This window comes from Bombus bifarius, unplaced genomic scaffold, assembly GCF_011952205.1.
Source record: "Bombus bifarius isolate JDL3187 unplaced genomic scaffold, Bbif_JDL3187 scf7180000009200, whole genome shotgun sequence".
Taxonomy (NCBI): domain Eukaryota; kingdom Metazoa; phylum Arthropoda; class Insecta; order Hymenoptera; family Apidae; genus Bombus; species Bombus bifarius.
Genome location: NW_022884965.1, coordinates 3,921,652 through 3,947,052, shown reverse-complemented (window position 1 = coordinate 3,947,052; position 25,401 = coordinate 3,921,652). Strand labels below are relative to the sequence as shown.

The 25,401-nt window shown below is 35.5% G+C and overlaps 1 protein-coding gene across 2 annotated transcripts in view; it reads left to right on the top strand.

Annotated features, from left to right (window-relative positions):
- LOC117214269 overlaps window positions 1-25,401 on the top strand; it is an 82,087-nt gene that overhangs the window by 10,846 nt on the left and 45,840 nt on the right. For both annotated transcript variants that reach the window (XM_033460219.1, XM_033460218.1), the window contains exon 2: window positions 16,532-16,653. In XM_033460219.1, coding sequence (XP_033316110.1) covers window positions 16,590-16,653 — 64 coding nt within the window. In that variant the 5' untranslated portion in view covers window positions 16,532-16,589. The remainder of the gene's footprint in view (window positions 1-16,531; window positions 16,654-25,401) is intronic.

The window sequence follows — 25,401 nt, the reverse complement described above, 5'->3', positions numbered from 1 at the left end:
GCGTAAAAACACATGTATTCGAATTCTTTCGTGAAAGGTACGATAAAACTGTAGAGAGAAAAGAAAAAAAAACGCTGCTTGGTCATAAATATATTTTTATATGAAAATAATAACACGCGATGCGATCTTTTACGAAGACTTGAACGAATGTGCCTAATGTTAATAAATATTTCAATGTTGAAACAGTTTCATAGTGGTTGCATAATATCGGTATCGATTCTTCGTGGATTTATCGTAACACATGGAATCGTCGAAGGTCTTGCGGTGGTGTTAAAGTTTCGTGCAACAGCTCACGGCATTTTGCACCGAAACTTGGCGACGAAATTCTACGGGCAATTTGCACGGCGTATAGGCTGCCGCGCAAGTGGGTCAGCCTCTTGGTATCCGCGTGAAAAAAGCTTAAGGCGCTGTCTGCGGCCGTTTCACTCGGCTCTTAACGCGTTCAGCGCAGCAGATAATGTCGACGCGAACCGCGTCCGATGCAGGCATCGCGAAAATTCCACTTGCTGTTTCGAGAATTTTTATCGATGTAATCGTCTCTCTCGCGAAGAAATGACAAAAAAACGACGACAAAAACATGGCAAAAAACGAAGACCGTATCACGTAGAATATTTAGTATGTAGCACTATGTTTTTCTAATAAATTATGCATTGATGTTTTTCTAAAGCAGGTCTTAAAGTATTTCCTTTAAGGACTGTGATAATTTTTTTCCTTTTTTTTTTTTTTGTTCCCACACAGTATCGCGTTTTTTCACATTCGCAAGAAATTATACCGTGTACGTGCATTGCTGGAGATATATCTCGAACTTTTTCTGTGGATCTTAGGAAATGAACGTGATCACGTAGTTCTACGTGTTTTAAAGTTCGTATTAAATTACGCTTTAGATATAGGTTATACTATGCAGTGTTCTATGTTTGATATTTCGGTATTAGGAATAGATTTCGAGAACTTTCTCTATGCAAATATTTTGGAAACTGGTCGTTGCCACGTAGCACTGCGTTTTTTTTTTAAATTCGCAATAAATTACATTCTATGTAAGTCTTATCACGTTAATATCTCGTTTGAAGCGGCTCGTGTGGATTTTCACTCGGAAAATTAACATTAGCCCGTAGTGCTACGTTTTGCAAAATGCACAGCAAATTGCACTGGAGAAATTACGGTTTGGTCGTTGGACGAAATAAACATATTTTCTTTCGGCAACGTATTAATAGCCCGTCGATGGTGGTTCTCGCGCAATTGTGCCTGCGAACATGGTACAGACAGCAATCGATACGACGGGTACGTAGTCAAGTATCGCGTGAAACGGTAACCAATGTGTTAACACGCTGTCGGCCCAGAAATACGAAGGAAATGTTAACACTTTCACAACCGCCTACATAAGGGCAGAGAAAATCGCTGGGAACAGCTGCACGCTGTCGACTAAATTACTAATAAGGGAAACAGTATCCATATTGTGCTACGCATTATATTTATCCAAATATTTGAAAATCAAATATTATAAAATAATCATGCTTGAATCCTATCTTGTATTAATAGAATACAATTTTTTCGTTCGATGAAAAGGAGTTTGAAAATTTATTAATACACTTTTGGTTAAGGGTTTGGACTAGTATTGCGTAAATTTTTCATTTCGCTTTAAATACAGTGTGACAGGGTTAGTAGGTTTTGCATACATATATCGAAGGTGTTGATAAAATGTGAAAGGTGTTAAGCTTTCTAATACTCTGTTGCTTTTGCATGATTCTTATATTATATCGATGGGTCGTTAGTGAGGTGAATTTTGTGTTGGTATCACTGGTAGAGTAAGTTTGGTACCACTGAAATGGCGCAACGCGATTTTGCGGTACCGATACCTAGGCGAGGCTGACGAAAATACACCTCACCCGTTCTTTAATCGTCTGGCCTGCCTCTATCGAAGCCAAATCTATCCTGGTTAAGTGAAACGGCATAACATTGTCGCGGAAGGGCAATCCATAATTAATTTCCATAGTTTAATCAGAAAACGTAGTTTGTCATAATTCTTGGACGAGGCCGGGAGGAACTTTCCATTCGTTTCTTCGTTCATTTTCTTCGGAAGGAAGAAAAAAGGTTCTTCAAACTTCGTCAAACTTCGTGAAATTGTGGTATCTTCGACAGAGGAAAAAATATTCATGAAGAAAGCGTTGAGCAAATTCCTGGAATTGACTTACATAACCTTAATCTTTGAAAAAAAAGGACAGAATTGAATAATGTAAATTTATAGAAAATAAATTGCAGATTGGTTAATAGAAAATTAGTTCTTAATAGTTTAAGCTTGGTACAACCGTGTTTCCTATCGAACCTAACCTCAAATCTCCAATAAAGTAGAACCGTATTACGCAATTTGATAAAAGTTAGTATACTATAGTTCATATTTAGTCGAACTTTCTGAAATTTGTTTTGTATAATAAGCTTTTTAATATTTTAGTTTTTGAGCAAGTTAAAATAGTATTATAAAGTTTCATCTATATCGAACGATTTATCCGCAATTTAAATAAAAAGGTACGGGATGTAAAAATTGGGAAGTAAAATATTTTTCGTGGAAATATTTTATGATGGAACAATTTTTACGTTTAGGAATATATATTCGGACACGTCTGACCGCGTACTACCTCAAGCGTGTTCCGGACTGTCGATTCGTAAATAAATCGCGGTAGACGTCGCTAAATCACGTTTACTACATCGCTACTAGGGCCGCATCGTTTGGTGTTGCGATCGCGCAGCTTTGCACACACGCGACACATCCTGCCGCTCTCGAAAGACTGCTACGTGCCATTACCGGCTGACATGTTTGGACATCATTGTTTATAAGCGCTTTTACGCCGATCAGGACACCGCCGCCTCTGTGTACTAAACGCTAATTGATCAAAGGAAACAGTATCTTGTAACATCTCGCAGGCGATTGACGTACGTATCACTACATGATATAGAAAGTGATTCTTGTCGATCATTTATTACAATAAAGTCGAATTTACACTGTCACACGGAAGGAAGCACACGGTGGACGAACGCTGTTAGCATCCTTGTCACATACGCGGATGGGAAATGAAACAGTGTAAATTCGGCTTAACGAAGACCAAAATTACGATGTGAAATAGATTGAATTTATGTTAATTAATCCTCAATAGTTTCATTGGATCATAAATGATTCGTATATTACATTTAAACTCAATTGTATACCATGATACAATACTGTAGTATAATACCAAATTTCAGTGATGATATGGTAATATGATGTAATATAGTGATACTATACGACATCTATCTATTTTTCAAAAAATTCCTACAAATATAAGGCGGCATTTACCATAAGGCGCATTAGCCTCTCTCTGTCTCTCTCTCTCTCTCTCTCTCTCTGTCTGTCTCTCTCTCTCTCTCTCGCTCTCGCTCTCTCATAATGATGTTACGACTTCCAATAAATGGAGAAACGTTATACACAAAACGCGACAGAATGATAAAATCCCGAATGTGCAGAATGAAACCTGGAAGAAAGAACCGTATCGATCTTTCAAAGTCCCGCAGAGTTTCGTTAATCGACGCTTGAAGAGCGTTCGAGGGAAGAATGACGAGGTACGATCGATAACACACGGACGTCGGTCGCTGCTCGATACAGAAACCGTATATATATACGCGAACGATGGTTCTCTGGTCGAGAAGTGCGCGGTGCAAATACCTCAAAGGGACTCTTGACGATTTTCATAAAATGCCACTGTTTCTTGGCCGCTTTGGCGCGCATAGTGCCGCCATTAATGTTGCGCGGCACGGGACCCAACCTACACACCTCGGGCGCAACTTCCCCTACTTCAAATTTTAAATTCGAGACACGATAAAGCGAGATCAAAGCAAAACGAGATTCGAGACGAAAGAGAGAGAGACGGTAATTACAATCTGAAGATCCTAGCGACTGTAATAACGCGAAACGTATATATAATTTCGTTCGGAACGTAGTATGTAATACGTTAATAACCTGCGCGATAGTTTTATGAACCGGCGAGAGAGAAAGGCAATAACAAAGGCTATTCTATATTTATTTGTGTGTATCTTGTGCGAGGTATGCAATGAGATTGATTTATTTGCGTCATGTAACCACTTTCATAACCTATTATTATTAGGTACAGTAATGGCTAGGGGTCTAATATGTAATGAACGAGATATTAATAAATATGAAGGCTATATGTATTTCTTCCGAAAGAAACACAAACTCTACCGACGATAACGTTTACTGAGTAGTATGTAAAATATTGTTATGTAACAAAGTTATTCATATTCTTTTAAAGGAAAATATTCTTTTAACGAAAGATCGTTATTTTTATACGAGATTTATTGAATTGATTTGAAAATATTATATCATCCCCTTGATAAAAATTTCTCTAAATCCACGAGTGAACTAAAGAATGAAGATCCTTAAATCACGTATATTGATGAAATATTGTCAGAAAGTATAGGGAATTATCAGAAACTTTTGACGACCAAAAACAAACTTTAACCCTCGATTGACATTGTAGCGTTGTAGATAGCCATGATAGTTTAGGTTTTTAAATGTGTGTTATACGCAGTTCTAGGATATTTAAATGTAATAAATGGATTTTATTATTTTATGAAAAATATAGAATAAAAGTTAAAGTAATGGACCGTAAAGTAAAGTGACTTATCAGTATTGCAGTATGGTACTATATGTGCCACTGTATTCACGGTATTACTATGCTAGAATGTACTATGAAAATATATTTATTAAGTTGTAACGTATATTCTCCTTACACGATAAATTCAAAAACACGGTACAACCCAATACTATTTCGCCATTTCTGGCAACGTATCAATTGACAAAAAATACTAAAGACTCTCTCGATATGTTTTTCTGAAATTATTATACACTATGTATAATATGTGCAAAGCTTAAAAGCTGGCAATGGATTTTCGACAGTATTCACAAAATACTCTCGAAACAGAAGGACGCTTGAGCGCTTTTGCAGCTCGCGCGCGCGCGCACGCCTCGCCCCGGACAAAAGGCAGGCTTCTCCGCTTTTGTACTCTCTCTTCCCGTCGTTCCTGCGTCTATTTCCGTCTTCGTCGCTCGAATACGGTTGGATTTCGTGACGCCGCGAGCGAATAGGGAATAGTTGAAGAAAAGGAGAGAAAAGAGTCGAGGGTGAGACTGAAAAGAGAGAAGTTCCACGAAATTCGTGTTCGACAAGGATGAAGTGTAATGGTCGAAGAGAGATGGTCGAAGTAAATGAGAGGATAGAAGAGCAGAGCAAGGGCGAGAGAAGTGGTTCCTCACCGCGAACAATACGAAATATCTTCCGTGAGAACTTTTCCCTTGCAGAACCACGGGGACTCATGATGTTCGGTTGCAAAATCTCACTCCACATACACTCACTAAATTTTCTAATCCGGATATACTTAATATTTTCTATGATAATTCGCAAAATATTATCATTTCCCCTTTATTTGAATGTATTTTAATCGGAAAGTAAATTTTTATACTTTTTATTGTAGACGATGATTAGACCAAGTAATGGTTGCAAGTAGCAACCGGAAGTCATCTTCAAGCGACAGAGCAAAAGAATTACGAATAATAAAAGATAAATATTACATTTTTATGTTAGCGTTAACTAATTTGAGAGGGAATTGGCTGTAAAGAGTGATTTATTTCTCCGGATAGAATTTGCTGTTTTAATCGAAGAATCACGGTGATACACAGTCGACGCTGAAGTTCTAGTTTCTTAATCTTATCGCGAAGTATTGAACTTGATAAGGACTGGGCAGCCGAAGTGGAGCATGGTAAATCATTGTACTTGTGCTACGATTATGAGTTGAGTTTCGACCGTAAATTTCTTTTCCGTTGCTAACAACAGTTGTAAATTTTGAACTAATAATTTCTTCCGTTGGAAATTTCTTTTTTGTGACTTAAGGGTTTAAGACTTTAAGGGTTGAAAGGAACGTTCCAGTTCTGTCGAATTTTCCTTAATAAAGTTGTTTCCTGAATGGTAGAATTCTGGAGATTGAAAAACGAATTTTATTTTCGTGGAACTCCCTTTCAATCTTTTTTTTTTTTTTTAACTATAGGAAATAATTCAACTTACGTTGTATTTTTTTAAAAATTGGTATTACGTAAGCGAAAGAAATTTAATTTTCATAGAATGTATTTTTAACGATTTTTTTCTCAAGAAAATAAATTTCATGAAAAATAAACAAATTCGAAAATGAAGTTTGAAATGATCGATCACGAAGTCTACGTATAACCATCTGCAAACGAGGAATATTCAAGCTGGAAAAAATTCCTGAAGCAGTTGTTCGGCCAAAGAGGATGCAAATGAACTATTCACGGTACTTGGAACTAAGTAAAAAGAAGCTACACGTAAGAAATTCTTTAGAAGAAAAATAGTAACAGAGAAAAGACTAAAAATGAACTTCATTTATTCAGGATTTACCAGCTAATGGGCCTTGCTGAAACTTGGCCTATTATTAGAAATAATTCGCAAACACTAGAAATATCGAAATTTCGAAATTCTTATTTTTTTTTTTTTTGATATTTTAAATAATTTTTCGAATATTTCATTTATTCGAAATATTAGATTTATTCAGGGTGTATAAACTGTATGCAGTGATACGAATTACTGTATCTAGGTATAGTCTGATAATATGGCGTCGTGACAACGCTTTGAAAGATAACATTTTGCCCTGATTGACGATTAAGCAAAATATCCACTCTGTTTATTTTTAAACACCGTATCCTACGCGTAATGTTAGAAGCGTCTCGATATACTTGTTAATTTGTCCAAGCTTGTTGAAACAAAACAATTTCCACAAATATTCCATACCATAATATATATTATATGATAATAATAATAATTTCAATGGCGAGAATTTTGGGTCGTAATTCAATCGGATAAATATTCAAATGTATATGTAATGTGTAAATCATTAATGTTCCTGTAAATTTTAAATTCGATTCTTTGGCCTACAAACCGTATAATAGTTTAAGTTAACCTCAAAAGCAAATTTGCTTAACGATGTTAAAGTAGTGAATATTGTGTTTTGTACGGTTCACTTCGAATGTGGATAATTTTCAGCCATTTTATAGTGTTAGAACTGCATAACAGTATACATTTCCTATTTCAAAGTATTACAACAAATAAAAGATCGAAAGCTAAATAAAAATTCGTTTCACCCTCCAAATATTCCACCGAGCGCTTTGAATATTTCACATATTTTAGCTTTGCGTGCATTCTGTACATTTCTGTATTTCTAAATCTCTCGTAAACGCATAAACATCTATAGCTTAGATATTGCATTTGACCATCGATATTAAAATAGTGACTATATATGTTTTCTCGAATATTTCGCACGGTTAGTTCGTTTTATATAGTTCTATGTTGGTATGGTATAGTGAGCTTTCGTTGTATTGTAGCCATGAGACTCATACACACTCGTACACAGATACTATTCACACGTACATGTGTAGTATACGTCAGAAAATACGTGGGTTCCAGCAGCTCGACTATGGCCGACGACGTGTCGACTTCGATTCTGGTTAAACGATCGTCAATTTCTCGCGACTGTTTATGGTTACTCATCCTAGAAATCCTGAAGATCGCACAGGAAATTCTTTACCTTTGACATTCGAACATTTTTTTCTTTCTCTTTTTCAAAAACGAATTCTGTTGTCGTCGATGCAATTTTTTTTTTCGTTGTATTTGTGGCTTGCAGATAAGATCAGAGATAAAGTTTCGTGTTTTTAAGAGATCCTCAGACTATACTGAATATTATACTGAATACATAATCATATTTTAATGTCCTATTTCACTTTTATTGAAAATGTATTGCTTTTATATTTGAAAAATTATTTGTATGTGACTTGTCTGTATTAAGTTTTAATTTTACGCCTGGTATTTCTGTAGATTTTATAGGTTGATTTACAACCGACTGATTCTCTGAGGATGTTGTAGAAATTTTTATGTCTATATTGTAGAAATGTTTATGACGTTTGAGATACTCCCAAAGCTTAGAGTAGCAGTTAAGGGTTAAATAGAAAGCTCATCGTCACTGGGGAAAGTGTACGTCTCAAAGTAGAAAATCACGCGCTCAAAATAACACCCTGTCTACTCGGGTTACGCTATTTTGAGCACTGCTCGTACTACCTAAACTGGACCACTGAATTCAGTAAAAATATACTTAACCCTCAACTTGTATCGTTGGGTCATAGACGATACACACTTTAGGTTAGATTATCCAATTGTATCAAAGTGCATATTGTCATCACTATTGTTAATCTCTTTTTTAATTCTGTACAAAACATCTGTCTAAGAATGTTAATATTCTTTTTTCAAATTCATCGATGTTCCTCAAACTCTTTCTCTTTTTAAATCTAACCAAATATCATGCGAATCAAGTAATTGTAACCAAATAACCTAAATTATTTCATTAGGGTTTTTAACGTGTTTCATAATTTAGAAAACGTAAGAAATATTGGATTGTTAAATGCAAACACATTTCTATCTGAAATACTGTCTCGCTCGCTTTACTATGCTTAAGCATAGCAGCACTGCTGCTGACAGCAGCACTGTTCCCTATTTACTTTTTCACATTGACATTTCTCTAGTCCCGGAAACCGACCGCCATCATAACAATAGTTTTACAGCTGGGTCCCTTCGACCTGTCTTCATTCCAACCAATAAATCATGGTTATTAACCCTTGGCAGCTGTAATAATGGTTTTAACTTTCCGAAGGTCGGTATCAGTGAAAATATTTGGAATAATATACAGGGTGTGAAAAAGATTTTGAACATATTTAAGAGGTTATGGTGTTTATTAAGAGAGACGAAATGAAGTAAAAATTAATCGAATGCATGCAATTTTGTATTTATGTACACATACACATACAAGTTATATCAAAATTATATCTATTAAATAACAATAAATAATTGTAAAGAATGTAAAATTCGAAAAGTGAGCATTTAGAGTATAGTTATTATTATAATTATATTCCTATATGTATAATATTACATTAAACAATTAGAAATAGAAATCTAGGATACAACTACACAATACAACTATTACTATTTAGAATAATTTTAGACTAACTACATGTTTAACTGTCCGAATAGCTGTATGTCTACAATATCGTACGAAAAAAGGAAAATTAAAGGAGTGATAGCAGAAATCATAGCGACGGACGAAGAGAGATAAGGAAAATAGCTTTATGATTAGTCAAATCGTGTCAAGTGTCGTTTTTCTTTTTCTTCGAAGCTCGCAATTATCTGGAAGGTCAGTTTTGCTCCATGCTTGCCTTGTCAGAAGTTAAATTTCTTGATTATACTCGGCGATCATGAATTTCCATCGAACGTGTATTCCGCGTGACGTTCGCATAAACGTAGACTCGCGTGTCATTGGCAAAGTATGCTTATATAACCTACACGTGGCCGGCTTGTTTATTTTCACGGATCCCAGTAAAAAAGCACATAAACTTTTCAATGTCTCCGACCTGCTAGTAAGGTTTGCGTATATCCTATTGTAACAAATCTGTATCACTATTTACAATTTTATATTTTACCCTCGATCAGCTATTCATTTGTCATCATTTTCTTCCATTTCGACCTTTTATCGAGTCACGTACGTAAGTTAAACGTTGTTATATATTTTGTATCAATATATATATATATATATATTCTTTTCCAATATTCTGAATGGAAGTAAAAAAAAATTATTTGTTAATTGAAATTCCTCAGATTTTAGCACCAGTTTTTAATGTTTTTTTTTCTTTTTCCGTTTTCTTCACTTTATGACGTTGAGAATTTTCAAAGTATACTCTTTGTGAGGTTAGAATTAAAGCATAAGGCGATATTCTTTTCGAGAGGTTAACTTTATATTTTTACAATTTGACTGTAATTTGAGAATTTTTAAAATATACATTTTATATAGAAAAAAATCAGAGGGATTGTATTCTTTACCAAGAAATGAAAAGTCGAAAATCATGCTTTGAAAAATTACCAAATTTTAATAGTATTTTTACTTTCCTTCTTTTATTAACCTCAAAATTCTCTGTAGATGTCGATTTTTAGGAATAGGAGGATTCGATGGTGAACAACTGTAGGAAGTCTATCGGGAATCGATTAATATCAATTAACACATCGTTCGTCATCGATTATGAATGGTTCGGACCACTTAGCAGCCGTGATAATGATTGTAATTATAAAGCGGCTGATAAGCATCGTTTAACGACCGCTAGTTGTTAAATATCACGTGACGTGACAAAAGCAGTAGCATGTTGATTAATTAATAACTCTATAGTTGATCGATCGCTTAGACAAAATGCTAATTTTGAAAAATGCTCCAATTAATTCTCTTTCAATAAATATAACGAAAAAATAAAGCATGAGAAATGATCGAAATAAAATTTTAACATCTAAAATTCTGCCAGAAGAAAGTAAATAAAATTTACCAACAAGATCTTCATAAAATAAATAGTAATCCAAAAAGGAATCCATTTTTTCTTGATTTCTTTCAAAGAAAAGTATACACACAAAATTGAAAACATTGAAATATAAATATTATCTAGTCTAGGAATAATGCAAACATTGACACCATGTTAAGAGTCCGTATGTACCGTGTATGTATGTGTATATATTATTTAGTGTAGCGTGTCTCGTATCCTATTTCAATCTTTGTTTCCATAAGTGCACGATTGGTTGGGTTTCTTTCGCCTCCTTATCTGTTTCTTATGTCTATTTACAGCGACTCCATATAATATTTCTAGCTTTGGTTTGTCGTGGCTTATTCTATCTTATTATACTACCTTATAACCTATTTCTTTATCGCAGCCTACTTTACGCTATCGTATACCCATTTTTTTTAATACTGTCTCTGTATCATTGTATTCCGACGTAATTCGCGGTTTTCCAACCAATTTTCTCCTACATACGAAATCCAAAATATTGAAATATGTAGAAAGTTGTTTAATCCAATAATAAATCGAAAATTTGTTACGCTCACCGTAAAGAGACCAACGTTTGTTTAAGAAATTGTTCATTGTAAAAAAATATTAAATTAAAAAATTATCCAACGTGAAAAAAGATCGAAATTTTGCCATAAAATTGTTTAACGGAAAAAGAAATTCGAACTTTGTTAACACGATGTTACAGGATGGATTATAGTTCGAGAGAGAGGGTGGGCTACGTGTTTTCATCGGCCCTATAAAATATCTGGGCTCGCGAGTTTTCGTGATGATCGCCGGAAGCGTAAAAACTCGCCGGGTTGTACATGAACTCTAAATAAGCCGCTGCTGTGGCAAAACGTGGCGCGATCACCTCGCAGCCAACTAATAAAGCTCGGTATAAAGTAACCATCAAGCGGTGGTTTTATTCAATGATGCCAATGACACACACGGCACGTCATGTTCGTTCACAGTGGCTCTCACCCTCGAAAATACCGCAGGAACTTGGTTATCCCGATTGGTTTCCTATTAACGCGTTTTCGTCCTCTCTTTTGTCTACATAGAAACACTTTACATTGATTGATCCACTTCATAGGGAATTTTGATTCGCTTTTGGGGAATGTTGTGAACAATGGCGGATTATGGCGGGAACAATTTTTATTGTAGCGACGCTTTTAAAATTGTATCGTATTTTTTAAAAATCATTACTTTTTTTTTATTATTCCTAAATTGTTTCATCGTTCCAAGCTCAATTTGAATATCACGCTTTACAGAATTCTTTCATTAAGGAACCGCGTCTAGAGGATTTCTTAGGGATTTACTGTAGATGTAGAATTTCCTAACTTGTCTTTTTATTGCAAGCTTTCCATGAACCTTCGAATGTCAGATTCACAAACAAACTTGTATTTATGGGATAAAAGAGGTTCCTCTGTTTAAGTGGTAGAACAAATGAAAAAATAGTTTGCTTTTAATTAATGCGAAGGATGGCTGGCCAGGCGAGTACAAAATGGAGGCATTTAATCGATATCACAGTCACTTAAGCGTGTCTCCGGAAAGCAAAAGAAAGAGAACGAAAAGAAACGAAATGAAAGAGAAAGGGGGGAAAATGGAATGGTTCCAGTAATAGTGGTGCAGTGCAGACTTTTCCACGGTGGAATGTCGCGTTTCAACATTCCAGGCAAACGCTGTGTAACCCTCTGTAATTCTTTGATTTATAGAGATTCAGTGTTTAAACTCGACGCCTCCTGTAAATGGCATGCGTTATACCGTGCTAAACGGATTTCGCCATGCAGGATCACGTATAGCCAATACCAATTTTTCAATCAATATCCCCCTATTTGACAAGAACGTCCCTATTTTTCGCAAAAAGGTACAATTAAAATAAGTGTAAAATTTTACATAGAACAGTAACTGTAACAATATAAATTATGTTGTAGATAATAATAATAATAATAATAATAATTATATACAGGGTGGTTAGTAATTGGTGGTACAAGCGGAAAGGGGGTGATTCTACGCGAAAAAAGAAGTCGAAAATATAGAATAAACATTTTTTTTTAATTTTTCCATCGGGACAACGATCTACAGTGAGATCTGTTATAACGTACCGCACGCGTACCGACCCAAAGTTCAAAGTCGATTTTCTCGAAAACAAAGCCTCGAACGAAAAATTGTTATTCTATATTTTCGACTTCTTTTTTCGCGTAGAATCACCCCCATTCCGCTTGTACCACCAGTTACCAACCACCCTGTATATATGACAGTAATGAAAATGAATCTAGTCTTTACAATATTTCTGAATATTTCTAATTATTTTACAACAATGCAAATAACTCTTTAAATTGATTTTTATTTTTATTTTTCTATAATTGTTTTTTCGACCAATCGCGTGGAGACGCAATCCCAAGGAGAGACGTCAACGGGAGTCGTAAATTCCCGTTACGATTATAATAATCGACACCACGAGTTGATCGATCCCCTGATTTCCTTTAAAGACATTTGTCGGGTCTGAAGGACCTTAGCTAGCGAATTACTCGGATTTATGACGGGTCCTTAAGGCTATTGAGAGTACGCCGTAAGGATGAGCGGACATCTGTGTCCATCTGACCCGCGGTGTATGACCTGGTCCAGGTAGAGAGTCGCCCGGCGTAACAGTTACGTAATGTGAGATTGTAATCCAGAATTATCTGTTTGTCATTACTTTTGAATCACCCAATACGTGTCAGTTTGCTCAGGTTTCTTCTTCATCGTTACACTGGTGGAATCACTTCTACTTGACTTATATACATCAGTATCATATAGCAAGCCTCTCCAAGAGTTATTACATGTAAATATCGATCGATAAAAATCCACTGAAACACCTGACAATTAAACATTTCGAACTACTTTCTCAACTGTACTTATTATATATCAGCTATCAAGTAAAAATGTGTTTCTTTGAAAAATTGCATGCTTGCCTGGACTATTAGCAAAGAATCAAAATAAGAATAAGTGTCTTCCCTTGATAAATTTCATATTTCTTACAACTAGAGTGAAAATAAAAAGAAGAAGGAGGAAACATGGCTCTAAGGCAGTGACTATGGCTGAAAGTGTCATTACTCGTGTAATACCATGGTCGTCCCTGTGTCGAGCAGCCGTAGCAAGTACCAATGTCGTGACCTGTTGAGACCAGCATCACTGAGGTGGTAGCATCACGCAGTTCAAATAGTCTCCTAATCCTGTGAGATTGAGCAGATCTCTCTTGCTAGATAGAAGTAACGGGCAGAGCGGCTGAGAAGTCGTGAAAGAGAGAGGGGGAGTGACTATGCACGTTGCCTTGGCTCTGGACCAAGCCACGAAGAGCCAGGGTCGTTTCGAAGTGGTTGGGTGCAGAGCCTATGCCAACGCCTACCGAATCACTGCTGGTCTGCGCTAGCAAATATCGAATGCGCCTCCGGGGCGATTAGTGGTTTCGCTGGCGTTTCGAAGACGTGGGATCATCGTGGCGAAAGTAGATTCATCGATCTTCCGGTTCGCCACGAAGTCGTTGGAAATCGTTTGGTTCCGCTTTCGTGACGAAAATTTGCGGAAACTCCAGTTTTTCAGACATTTCTCCTTAATAATTGCGCTTTATGTCTTATGCTTGTCGATACATCTAGGCTACTTCTCATGAAAACCTACTTTTAATTTCTTTTCTTAACACGACTTAGTTTTACTATTTATTATCTAACCGATAAACGTGTAGCTGTGTGCGTATACATTAACATATTGACATATTGGGTATTAACATATTGGTCTTCTTTTTATGAATTGATATAGTTCTGTTTTTACGTGAACATTGTGTTTCTGGGAAATTATACGACTATTTATATACATATCTATCTTACAGACTTAGTTTTCGATCAGCTCGAAGCGTTTACAGACGGTCGTAAGTAAATCAGTTTCGTTCATATTTGAAAAAGAGCCCCCAACAACAGCGATATTCCACTAATGAGAACCACTGATACGAGGTCTTGCTACGGTTCTCAAGAAGCGACAAGACTAATAACGGGCTGGCAGCGGTCGCAATTATGACCATTATGCGAAGTGCAACAGACAATGCGACTGGTATCGCTGATGGACGATGATCCTTGATGTACTATATATATCATACTATAGTTGAGAACCACTATTGAATCACACGGTCCCAATGGCATTAAGCTGCCAGGGGCCATGACTGTTTGTTCGTACAACATTCCGATAATATGGAATGTCTATCGTTTCACGGAGATTGATGGTAATGGCGGTGGAAATTTGCGACAGAGAGCGCCACTGTGGCCTTGATGTTATGGCTGCGCGTGCGACATAAGAATGGCCGCACTTTGTTTTACCGTTGTTTGTCTTTCGATCGAATAATAGTGTCTCATTCTATTGACATAAGATGAAATCTTGTACGAAAATAGTCTGAAGTGAAACTTAATCTACAACTGGAGCATCGAAGCTTAACTTTCTTTTATCATTAATATATTATTAATAACGATTGTAAAAATATCATTCTACTATTGATAGCTGTTATTAGATACGGTGTGATAACTAGCATTATCTAAATATTGTGTAATTTGGTGTACGACACGCTGCATAAGCTTCTAGGCTACACGATTATCAAGAGAGAACAGATTAATAGCGATAAGAAGCTACTTCAAACAATCCTTATCTCCTAGCATGTCCAGTGACGATTGTTTGAAAAAGTCTCTATTATCCACAAATAATTATTTGTTATCTCTCTCTCGAACGACAGTGTGGCCAGTTACGGCTGTATTGGGAAACATTTGCATATCGGGTGTTTAAATTGCCGTTGACCCTATCGTAATAAAGTCATAAAAATAATTATTATGAAAAAGCTGATATAAGTTAATTTTATCAGAAACTATGTATCTGCATCAGTTATTTGAGTAAATTGTTAGTAAGATTGTGGTAAAACGGTAAGAAAAATAACTATTCCACATATTTGAAAACATTAACCTAACCTAATATAATTACGGAATAATATCGCGTCAAAAAGTTGATATTATCCCTGGATGTAACAAATACCTTTAAATATTCAGAACTTAAATAGATTGAATGCCCTGTGATAATTTTTTATTAACTTTCATTTTAACTTTAGTTCAAGTTTTTGATCATTTCTTAGGAAAATTAACGTAATTTAATTTAGATAATTATTCCTGCTCGACGAAATTATCGAAATGTTAAATTGAAAATTAGTAAAAAGTTATTACGAGGCTGAGAACCACTGTATGTGTTCCTACGCGGTCTCGATGATACGAGGAGAGGTTTCGCGAGCTCTGGCCGCCTTATATATATCACGATCCTCGTCTACGTATCACCGTGAGCGTGCCTCCACAGTCTCATATCACCTGTACGATACTGTTACTCGATTATACCAGATCTCCCGCCACTTTTTTCCTAGTTGAATGATGCGCGGAATTAGATGCCTCTGCTTTCTATGCTTATTGAAACTAGGTATCAGGTGGATCGCAAACTATTTCGAAATTCGATTTTATATTCGTTCACGGAACCAATATGGCTGCCGGTGGAGTAAAAGTGGGATTTCCGTGATAAAATATCGGTATTGTTTCTTACGTGCAAATAGACAGGAAATTGGATAGAATTTAAATTCCCAGTAATCTCAATAGTGATAGGTTAAGTCTCCATAACGAAAAATTCATGCTACAGTTAAGGAGATACTGGAAGAAGGAAGAGGGAATAGTTAGTTTCAGACCTTTGTGAATAGAAACACATCCTATATCCTTTTTATTCTTGCTTTTCGTTTACTGGTGTTTTTTTAATGAAAATGCATTTTATACAAATTAATTTTGGACTCGGGTGCATATATGCAATTGCTATGGACCATTAACAATTATGAAATACAAATGCATATATAAAATTCTGTAGAAATGATATTTTATAGTTAGCATCAGGATTTCAGAATATTTGGTCCATAGCAGTATTTTGATGGCAGTGGTGTTTCAAAGTACTCTCAATATGTAGAAACTTAAAATGATATAGAAACTTAGAAAGACGAAGAAAAGATTCTAAAATTCTATTTGATAAATGTTTTAGGAGGATACGGCACATGGTCTCGCCTAAATGGTGGCTCTAAGGGGTCCCATAAGAAAGCATGAGGGAAAGAACGCCCTCTGCCGACGACACCCCGAAGAGGGCCCCGCCAGCACCACCCAGAGGTTAGTTCCCATAATCTTGACCCTTAAAAAGAATTGCTTGTTTAATGTAACACGTATAATCGTAAAAGTGGTTGGAAGTGAATTTTTAACTTCTCTGATAGAAATCTGATCGGTAATCTGAGTAGCATTATTTTTCCAACTCACGAGACTTCACGTGGTTATGTGAAGTTAGAAGTTTCCCCCGTTGTGTACTTCACCTTTTAGATTCAGTGAAATGAAACTCACGGAAGCTAAGAACGTTGCCCTGCCTAAATTGTGGTTACTATGGTAGTGTGTTAATTACTTCGTGCCTGTTGTCATTGACATAACCTAATTTCCAAAATCGACCCATGTCCACTCTTTCGACATAAATTCGTCCTGTGTTTATATCCATTGCAATATATGTTATATATTGATTTGTACAAAAAAGGTAGGATGAATTTGTGTTCCACTATTATAGTCAAAATGACCTGATATCCAAAATCAATCCCTGTGAAACATACGTCTTGTTATTAACAATCCTTACAAAAAGTTTTCTACATCTCAGAAGATAATCCAGTCCTAAAAGACTCCTTCTATAATTCGACATAACCTAAACAAGAAAAAGCAGTCTTTTTCGTCCAATATCTACTCAGACATATTCTAATCATCCTTCAGGCCACATTCGCATGACCGTAATGTTCCTCAGCTCGGGGATCGCGTTCGATCTAAAATTATCCGCACTCGAGCCGCGATTCACGAGGCTACAGCCGCTAGACGGGTGGCACGACTACTTTCGAAACACCCTGTTTGTGCGCATAGACGGCGCGTTTCTGAATGATGTGTTATGTAATAGGAGCGCACAGGTTGCAGGTTGCAGCGCTCGGGTAGTATGCGCACGCGCAGATGCGTGCAGACGTCACGCACCGCAACTAGCGATAAACCAGCGATATTAACCCGCGATAACGTTCGTCGAGCAGGTTATAGATGCGTATGTGTGCCACTGAACTGTCATGCTCACCGATAGGGGCCTTGAAAGCAAGTTCCATGCAGTCACCTTCGCTAGTGCCTTCTTTTCTTTTCCTTTTATACTTTGGACAGATCCGTGGAAATTTTTTTGAATCTCCCGCCTATTCCTTATATACAGGACGTTTCAAAGACCGTGATCAGTTGTAAGGGAAGAAGTATGTGATTTAGATATCTTAAAAGCAATTTATAGTGGTAATTGGAAAGTTACTTTTGCATTGGGTGTTCTTGTACATATAAGCTGTTTCAAAAATTAATAATATACGTGTAATAAGGATATTGCTAGAGACACTTCTGTAATATAGTTTAAAAATGAGCTATTAATCTACAAATTGTCTCTAGGTATACAAATCGTCCCAAAGATTGTTGTGTAAGTTAGATGAAGTGTTCTTCAGTTGATTACTTTTAAATATACAGATATTATTAATTTGTTTAATTAATAATACAGGTAAAGTAATATATTTGAACTTTCTCCAAGACAATTTTTTCTAGTTTTAAATTACGTCTTAATGTAAAAATTAGCTTTCGTTTTGCAAGTTGTTTTAAAGACTGTAGATTGAATTAAATGAAATACTGTTCCTCAACGCTATAAATAGTTCTATAAAAGTCAGTGGCAAACAATCGCTAGAAAGTTTCTGTTCCCAAGATAAGGAAGCGAAAATGTGTCTATATCCACATGTTTAATAGTATCATCTTTCAGATATAATATGGTGGGTGTTCCAGATCTATTATAGCTCCCACTGACGATGGCTAAATTAGAATTTTCCCAGAGAATATATCCTCAATTAAGATATTCTTAGAATCATCTAATTCAGTCCCAGAATTACCATTTTCCTACAATTGTCCAGGTCTAGGTTACCGAGCTACATTATTATTTATCACTAATATTGTCACCTATTAATAACTACGTTTCCTTTAAAAAAATGACTAAAAGAATATCTAAAAAATCAGAAAATCAACAAAAATGCATCATACTCTGCTGTTAAAAACTTTTTATTGGAAATTTATCTCATTTAATTCGATAATAATTTGTTATTATGAATTGTATTACACAATGTTGTTATAATTATTTCTAACAATTGTTTAATCGTGATTACATTTTTAAATTTTTTATTAATACATTGAAAATCCAATTTTTTGAAACAATATACCAAGTAATGGTAAGCTCAGCCAATTTGTAACGATACCGTTTAGCGAGCCATGGGATTCAATGGGATTTAGGTTAGGTCCGGTTCCACATAGCCACAGTGTCCCGTAGCGGTTGGGTTTAGCCATTTTCGTGGTCGCAAATGGCAGTGGGATTCCTGGTTAATTATTGTGCCGAGCTCGCGTTTCACGCTGCATTATCGACCAGCCATTTGTGCTGCTCTTTGGAATGCAAACTGTTGAGTTTCGCTAAACGTACGAACAAGAATTTTTTTCCTTTGCTAATAAAACGATCAATGAGACCTGAAATTTCTGACCAACTGTAATCGAAAATGAAATTCTGCTCAAGTTATTGTAAATAAAAATTTCAGATATAAATTTTCATATATAATAAATCCAGAATTAAAAATGTTAGTATATCGATAAGTTCAGGTAGATTACAGAATTTTCTTTCTTGAGTTGAAATTGAGTTCAAAATTTATTTGAAGATCAACAGAATTAGAAATTATAGTTAGAAATGGAGATAGGTAGAAGTCCACGTCGATTAAAAATCAAATATAAACGTAGTAAAAGTTTCATGGAACATAACCTAATCTAAGTTGATAAAAGCATAAAAAGTATTTAAAAATAATATAAGAGTATCTAAAATGAAAGTAGTATAAGAGCATCTAAGAATTGTATCTAATCTAATCTAAAAAAATATATTCCATAAATATCAAGAGATCCTTTATCAATATAAAATCAAGTTAGTCATTAAGTATGCAGAAGAATAACGTCACAGGAACGAAGGGAACTCGGAACACGACGGGCGAAAAGACTGATACAGGGGAACGTGGTATAAGATAAATAATTTATCTCAAAGACGCCAGAGGGAGAGAGCGGGGCGTATTATCGGGTTAAAACTGAAAATGTTGATCGATAACAAAATCAGCGAGAAGTGTGGTGGGTCTGAATTATTTATCAAGTAAATAATTCATCGGAGGAATCTGGAAGAGCGTTACAGAAATAAAAGTATCAAAATAAAGGTTGAAAGAAATCTCCACAAAAGTAAGAATATTTATCGATGATTGACGACTGATAAATTCGACTAATTTCTTTTTCACATATAGATAAATTTTATTTGAATTGAAAATAAATAATTAGAAACTGAAATAATAACACGTACAATGAGAAATATTTTGAATTTAATAATAATTTATTGAGAAGTAAATCTATTTATTTTAACAATAACTTATATTGATCAGAAATTATATGAGAAATAAGTTCTGGAAATAATTATCCAGATAAAGAAAGTTTTTCGTTTGAAATAGTTCGGAGAAATGTTATTTTTCAGTTTAAATGAGTTAATATATAATTATTCCGAAGTAATTTAATAGTCGAATAAAATAATTCAAAAACAAGTTATTTCATTACAACAATATATGTATTCCGATTTCAAAACAATTTGATAGTTGTTCAGAGAACAGTTATTTTTTCAGTTGAAATGAACGAACGTAGAATTATTTCAAAATAATTTGGTTGTCAAATAAGAGAATTGAGGAAAAATTATTTTACAAATCGTATGGACTATATAATTATTTCGAAATAATTGAAAACAAAGCGAATTAGTACAGAAAATGACTATTCAAATAAAGAATAGGTAGATAAGAGTAGATAAATAGATAAAGAATAGGTAGATAAATAACAAATTAAAATTTTAAGAAAAATTACTTTTCGATAATGCACAATTATTCCGAAATAATGTGATAAGCACATGACAAAATAATTTATGGACAAATTATTTTCCAAATATTCCAAATAAAATAATTTTCTAAATTCGTTTTATTTAAATAATCTGAAAATTTTCTTGATCCTCCATCGATTTTATATTTATTTACGAAATGAAAATATCCATTTTGTAAAGGCTATTTTCCACTGAAACGAGTGTTCCATGATAATCGAATGATTTTACGAAGTAAATTTCGCCAGGAAAAAGGGGAATAACGTTATGGGAGATCATCGATTTTCTGCGAATTATTGGCTCGCCTTTGTTTATTGCCGATGGATGGAAATGAAAAGTTGGAATACGCGCTAGCCGTACAAAGGCTGCTGACTATTCTAATTGATTGACGGGCCGAAGGACGCTCGTGCGGTTGTCGTTTTAATAGACTGCACCGTTGTACAGTTATAAATTACACAGTTAACAGTGACTCGAAGCATCTTTGCCTCGCGCAACGGCTGGAACACAAGCGACCTGCTCGAAATTAAGTCATCCCGATCGTATTTGTAAAGAGGGATTTTCAGGATTTACTGCTTGATCCCTCGTGACTCAATATTAAACGTAGTGAGAGGATGGTTATAATGCAAGACATATGCAGGGAACAAGTCCCGGTTGGTAATGAAGGAAACGTAGAAATTTATTTCCAAAGCCGTTAATGTTCATAGATACCATAAACTACGTAACTTTACTATTACTGAGACACTTGTCATAAAGGGGCACTAGTTTTTGCATTCCCGCTTTATAGAATAATACCGCTTAAGATTGCAGGGTTGCTCGTCGCTGTTTCGAAGGAAGAAAGAGGACAAAATCCCGCTGGCAGTGCGGGAAGTAGTATAGTGGCGAGCTAGTGACGTCGCGATCATGCTATAGACTGTAGATCGTAGACAAACGAAGGTGGGGCGTCAACGTTGTTGACGCAACGCGGAGGGACGTAAGACGAAATTCATGTCACGTGACACGAGCGACGTAGCTGTGGAGCGGCAGTGGGGGTAATGTGACGTCATGTAGTCCCCGAATTAAGGGAATCGCCTGGCAAATTGGCACCCAGTGTAAACATAATCCCCGAAATCCCAGACGGTTCTAGACACAATTTCGTGGAGAAATGACCGTAAAATTGGCGGAAAATGAATAAGAAAATGGCGAAATTATGTCACGCCATTTGAAATTTCGGAAGTTATGCTCACCCTGAATACCAACTTAGACAGCCTCGTTCTTTAAAGTGGGGATATAAAAATTGTCGTGAAAAGTGTTTCTATAATAGTAAAGACTACACAGTAAAGTAGTTTAAAGTGTATAGAATACAAGGAACGTTACAGAAGTTACTACGAACGGCTTTTCTTTCTATTTCATAGAGAAATAATCAAAAATGGCAAAAGAGTGTAATTCACAAGAATCATTTCGAATACAAGGTACAAAAAGCCATCGAAGTTTCATAATGTAGCATCGTGGTGGTTCGTCTTAATTAAGAGAAAATTGCGAAGGTAACTTAAACGTGGATTAATAGCGAAACGAAACAAAGGAACATGAATTATGTAAGACAAAAGTAGATACATAATAGAACTTAATAGAACTCTGCCACGTGATAGAAAAAGGTAAATTAAATAATCGTTTGATGCCCGCCATATTGAGCAGCTTTCAGAAAAAAGGACACACAAGACAAAGTGGCGAACCGAGTAAATTGCGTTAGAGGTTATAGTTTTTTTTTTTTATATTAACTAATTTTGAATTGAAAAAGAGTAAAAATGTTATGATAGATCAACTATTTCATTCCAGAATACAGTCTGCATCTATATATTTACCACAAACTTATAGAAATTTCTTTAGAAAGATTCTCAATTACGTATTTTTTGATTTTTTAAATATGATTCAATATGTGGTTGGAAATAGTATGCTTTTTCAGAATTTTAATTTCCTGTTACTGAAATAGAAGTGGAATTTCATAACCTATGCAATATGTAATTCTCTGAGCGCCTTCAGAAGGTATCATATATGTTTCTATTACGTATCATGCAACTTTTTCAAATGTAATAAGGTATCTTTATAAAACTCAGCATATTAAAAGACGCACTCTATATTCGTGTCCCTAGGAAATTTCCTCATAACGTACCAACATAACGAACGGGACAAAAAATCCAATTGAAATATCGTTATATACAGTTTTATATATCTCAGAAGAAATATAAAGGGCAAAAGTCACGATTAGCACAGGGTTGATCCTTGCCGCGATTAAAGGGTCAGTCTTCCGTCGCGTGTGATGTAAACTGGCGCAGCAGCAATGTCGCGTCGAGCGGGAGGAAAAAAGGGACGCGGCCATATGCATCTCCCACAGAGAATGGGTAGCGCGCCGGTACTGCGGGCAGAAAAACAGAGTGGTGCAATTTGATGCAGCAGCAACCAACCGCTGGTAATAAAAAGATCGATTTCGAACACGTCGACCCTTGCCTGGAAAGCCAACACCGGCTGTGAAACGACTTTCCGAGGGAAAAGTCGAAACGTGTACTACGCGTTCAAGTGCCATTCTTTATATTTCCTTCGTAATGCTTTGTTGGAATTGTTTATTAATCGTTTTCAGTTTTCAGTATGTATTAGTATCTAGTTTATTAATGAATTACATGGCATAATTTTTTCTGAAAGGATTTTATGATATATTCAAGTTAGTATAGTACATTTTTATTTAGTGGATTATATTGTACGTTTTCCGAGTCACTTTTTTGTACTATTCATAGTATAGGTTTAGGTTTGCTAGTATAGATTAATATAGGTTAGATATAGTATAAAATAGTATAGGTTTCTTATTAGATTGTGTAGCACTATACCACCTAAAACTTTTTTATAATATATCATTATTCTACATTATACTTTTTATTGTATTTCATATATGTATGTGACTAACTAATTTGGCTATTTTAAATTTAAACAATAATCATTGATTCCACACTAACCATCTACAATTAGGTTTGTCAGTATTCACAGAACGAATAGTTAATGTTAATTAAAACGTCTTAGCCGGTATTAGAAAAAGGAATTAATGATTGCAACAAATAATTTTCTTCGATAATAGTAAAATGAAATGGTACTTCAAAAATATAAATTGTAGAGGTTTAAATCGAATGATTTATTGCTCAGAATGTTCATAAGGTGATCCGCCATGTTTTATTGCCAGCCATATTGCATTTGTGAGATTTATTGTTAGCTATATTGTGTCTACGCTTTTATTGTATTATGGCCTGTTTCCATGTTTACGGAATTCGGACAATATTAAGAAGATACTTTCAATATAGGTTAGACGATTCGTGCAAATGGCGGACGAAAACGTCATGACAAATTCTCATTTTGCTACTTGGCGTTCCAAACGTGTAATTGTTCCTGCATTCTTCGGAGATGCGTTCAGTTTCTCACTCAAAGGGATGAGAGTTCGTTCGTATTTCCGTCACGTGGCACTCAATATCCGAAGTTTTAAAGCGTTTTCGCTAGGATGCGATATTTTCCCAGTCGTCAGAGCTTCAGTCTTGGAACAAACGCGGTGGATATATTTTGAAATTCGATCGTTATCTTCTATGGGTCTAGACACAGAACGACTATAAGAATTTTCTACCAGAATTAGAATATTAGAGTTATATGAGGTTAGGTTTAAGAGAAAGGAAATTTATAATTTTGGAAATTGATTCTGTTTATTATTGATACTGCATCGATTGTCTAGGGATTTGTTTAGTGGAATCAGGATATTGTAAAGTTTGTAAGTATAAGGTATGGTCGCTGTTAGTGGAATGATGTTGCAGAGTACACGACTATTACTTCTAAAAATGTTGTAGTATTGTACTATTATCAGAAGGATTATTATTAGACCTGAAAACATTATATCATAAATTTTAAATCTGATCAATGTCATTAGGACGATGTCGCCTATACATATATAACGACTATCAATTCTAAAGACACAACACACATTAAAATTTTGCCCAATATTAGTAAAAAGGCATTGCAATAAAGAAAGATTTTCAGATCTAGAAACATTAATAATATAAACAGTGTTAACAGTGTTAACGTACGAAAAACCTTTGCGATATAAATTTAATTAATATTAACATAGAACAACTGCAAAAATATATCAATCTAAAACCATAAGCAACGTTATCAGTTCTGTATATATCACGTTCTAAAACTACCAATCCTAAAAGCCAAAAGTGCTTCTAGTGTGTAACGAGACTGGGCCTGAACCAGGTCAAAGCGCGGCTCGTTCGAACGCCTCTGCTCTAATTGAGTGGCCGGTACAAAAGCTGATTTTCTCGTTTCATGATCGCAATCCCCACGAGTAGCTATACCTTTCGTTCGACGGACGGCGTAACGGTGCCTGGAATGGCCACATCGAGCCTCTACAGGGTTTCCTTTTTGTCCGACGGCGTGTGATGTCGCGAGCGTGAAAACCAGCCACGCGTTGCAATTAACAGTCGCTGGATTTACCGATGTTTCCGTGGCATTCGTTTCTCTTGTATACAACTGTGCAAACACGCGGCATGCTCGCCTCGATGTACGTGTGGTAATCGTGCAATGAAATGCAAAGTAGGATGTCAGTAGCTATTCTTAGTCGGTTCTATGGCCGCCAGTTCCTTTCAGAGCCTTATAAATCCTAAATGGTTGTAACTTCTGACTGAATTATGGATTGCTACGCTCCCAAGTTGCGGTTTCTCCGATATGGTAAATAGTTTGCCATTGCGTTGCTTGCCCAGGGAATTTACTAGTGGAACTAGGATGTTAGGGAATATGAAGTTAGTTCCGGAGATTTGTTCCCGGGAAAAATATGTATAATTGGAGAAATTACTTATGTTTCGTATTGGTATTCTGTTCCTTGTCTAGGGAAT